General features: G+C 42.2%; 1 protein-coding gene across 1 annotated transcript; it reads right to left on the bottom strand.

The window, feature by feature from the left end:
• Positions 1 to 655: 655 nt before the first annotated feature.
• Positions 656 to 2,512, bottom strand: ATPAF1 (ATP synthase mitochondrial F1 complex assembly factor 1; the record flags this gene model as incomplete). Its single annotated transcript, XM_010186025.1, has 3 exons — positions 656 to 850; positions 1,752 to 1,859; positions 2,417 to 2,512. Coding segments are annotated over 3 exons (399 nt in total), but the record flags the coding sequence as incomplete, so codon positions are not given.
• Positions 2,513 to 2,624: the final 112 nt, after the last annotated feature.

Here is a 2,624-nt window from a genome sequence, read left to right as displayed (position 1 = left end):
AAACATTTCTGAGACAGAAACACAATAGGATAAAACCAATGTATCAATTAAGAGCAAAATTCCCAGAACAAATCTAGTCACTCTAGATTTTAATCCTGAGAAAAACACAGGCTACAGTATACGTCTGCGTAAGGGACCTCGCACACAAAGTAACAAAGAGGACTCTGTTTTAGAGCATTGGTCCTGTTCTCTTCTCTGGATGGACAGGCTTGTATAAATTCCACACACATTAAAAAGCACTGAACCATGCAATTATAATGGTGGAGGGCATTTAAAATGCATTTGCTGAGAAGAAACATTGACTGTTGTCTGTCTCCTGATGTCAACACAGTCCAGTACGTATGTCCTCTTCTGTTACTTCACTTCAGATTTCAAGAACACAGCATGCAGCAGTAAGTTACAGGATGGGAAAGCAGCTCGTTCTGATGAAGGTATACTGAAGTACGGGGCTGCAGTTTGGCAGTTAGTTACGGTTGTTCAAATGGTCCAAGTCCTCATCTTGCATCAGTGTCAGACAGGCTTGACTATGGCACTCCCAGGGTGTCTCCAGACCCTTACTGTAGCAAAATCAAATCCGCAAAACAAGAGAGACAGGACCACCTCATCCAGGAAGCCCCTTGCCTGCTGCTGGCTCGCTTCACCTGCCCGTCAGGCTCTACGACTTGTCAGAAACCTGACCAGGTCTCAGTTCTCTTCCAAGTCCACTGTGCTCAAGCTCTGCTATAACTGACATGTATTTAAATTCACTAGATCTGTGGTTGAAGGTCTCCACCAATTCGTAGGTCTCAGACCGATCCGTAGCATAGAAAAGCTGCACCTGATTCGCCAAGCACTGTGCTTCATGGGCTACCTGCAAGTTCAAATAAAGAATGTGTTACCATCAGGTTTTGTTGTATTTGAGCGTTCCATTGAAAGGCTGCAGCCCTACTCATCAAATGACTCAATGTTTAGCAAGTCTCGTAACAAAAACCACCTCCCACTTGTTTCTGACCTACTTACACACTTCAGCACCACGCTTTTCAACTACTCCCCTGCTGAGGGTACACCTCAGAGGTCACAGATGTCCTTCACGATCCCTGCCCACTCTAAGGCACTGGAAATGCACTGAACTCTCATCTTTCCCTTCTTCTGGTTGACCTATTTGCAAAAGTCATTGTTTACCCTGAGATACAACGGGGGAAATGCATTACCAGTGACAGCTCTGCACAGCGCTTCACAAGCGGTGTAAGTGGGTCAGTCAGAGGTGGGATGCTTTAATAATCTTGTTCCGCCAGTGCGATCCCTGGTGCTACTGGTCTCAGCGCTGTCGTATTACAGACACAAATGACAGTACAGCCACACGTAGGGAAAAGAGCAAAGGCGCACAGAAACCTAACACAAAGCTCTGGAGGTCTCCTGATGTGACGAGCAGTGTTAAGTGTCACTGTTTTAACTTGTTGGCAGGGAGCAGCAGCTTTCATTTCAATTTCCTTCTGTTAATAAGAAAACCAGTAGCATTTCTATTTTATACAACAACAAACTATAATACCCAGAGTAAGGGGGGAGAAGAATGAATGTGCTGAAATCACCAGACAGCCAAAGACTGATGATTCCTTATAGCTTTCCCTAGTACTGAGTAGATTAGGTTTAAGAAATCTAAGACCACTCTTTGGGAAAGGGTCTTTTAAAGACCCTTAATTTGGTTTTATTTCAAAACTACAGAAGGAGTCGCAGCATAAAATGAAGGAAGCCAATGAACAGGTTTCTCTTACCAAGAACTTTGAGTCCATTTCTGCAGTCATTAGCACTATCCCTTTTTCCTTCTGCAGCTCAGGATAATGGTACAAGACCAACTGGCTGGGAGCAGTTTCACCTTGAGTCTGAAGGAGATAAATATCCCATAAGTATCCCATAAAGAACTTCAGCCCTACTGCAGATTCGGAGGCTCAATTACAAAACTGCTATGGAGGCAGTCATTTTTCAGAGCTTAAGGTCTGTTCTAAATAAAAAATTCCTGGCATTTACAGAAAACAAGGGATTTGCAGACTTAGGGTAAAGTATTTTCCTTGACTAAAGATAATTTTGAATTTAAAAGAACCTGCAATTTCCAGAAAGATATTTCATCTCATAGCATCTACTGCTATTTTAAGTAGCTTGCACAAATCATTGTAAAATTTTGGCTCTTGCTTCTATTTTCAGACTGTTTGGCTTCTACTTCATTGTCCTTTAGATCCCATAGCACCTTTAGTCCCTTTAGTCCCCATAAATTTATTAAGTACCCATAATTAATGGCAGTTTTTCCATGACAATTATTTTCAAGTTAAGCTAGAGAACCTGTTCATTAAACCACTTACCAAATATTATACATTATAATATGCTGATGTTATCTATTTCTGGACTCTAAGCCATTTTTGGACTTCTTAGTCCAACCACTCACCTGAATGTTTATTAGCGAAGTGAAGTGCAGTTCTGTTCCTGACCACTGCCCCACAAAGAACTCATAGCCTTCTTTTCTTGGCAAAGCATATAGAAACTGCAGAGAAACAATAAGAAGTAACTCTCCCTTTCACAGAGCAAGGCGATGCCTGTGTCATGCTGGCCTCCAGCACAAACTCTTCAGTGAGAAAACCACAACAGAAGAAAAG

The sequence above is a fragment of the Mesitornis unicolor genome, unplaced genomic scaffold (assembly GCF_000695765.1).
Source record: "Mesitornis unicolor isolate BGI_N332 unplaced genomic scaffold, ASM69576v1 scaffold27326, whole genome shotgun sequence".
Lineage (NCBI taxonomy): Eukaryota > Metazoa > Chordata > Aves > Mesitornithiformes > Mesitornithidae > Mesitornis > Mesitornis unicolor.
This window is presented reverse-complemented; position numbering and strand designations above follow the sequence as displayed.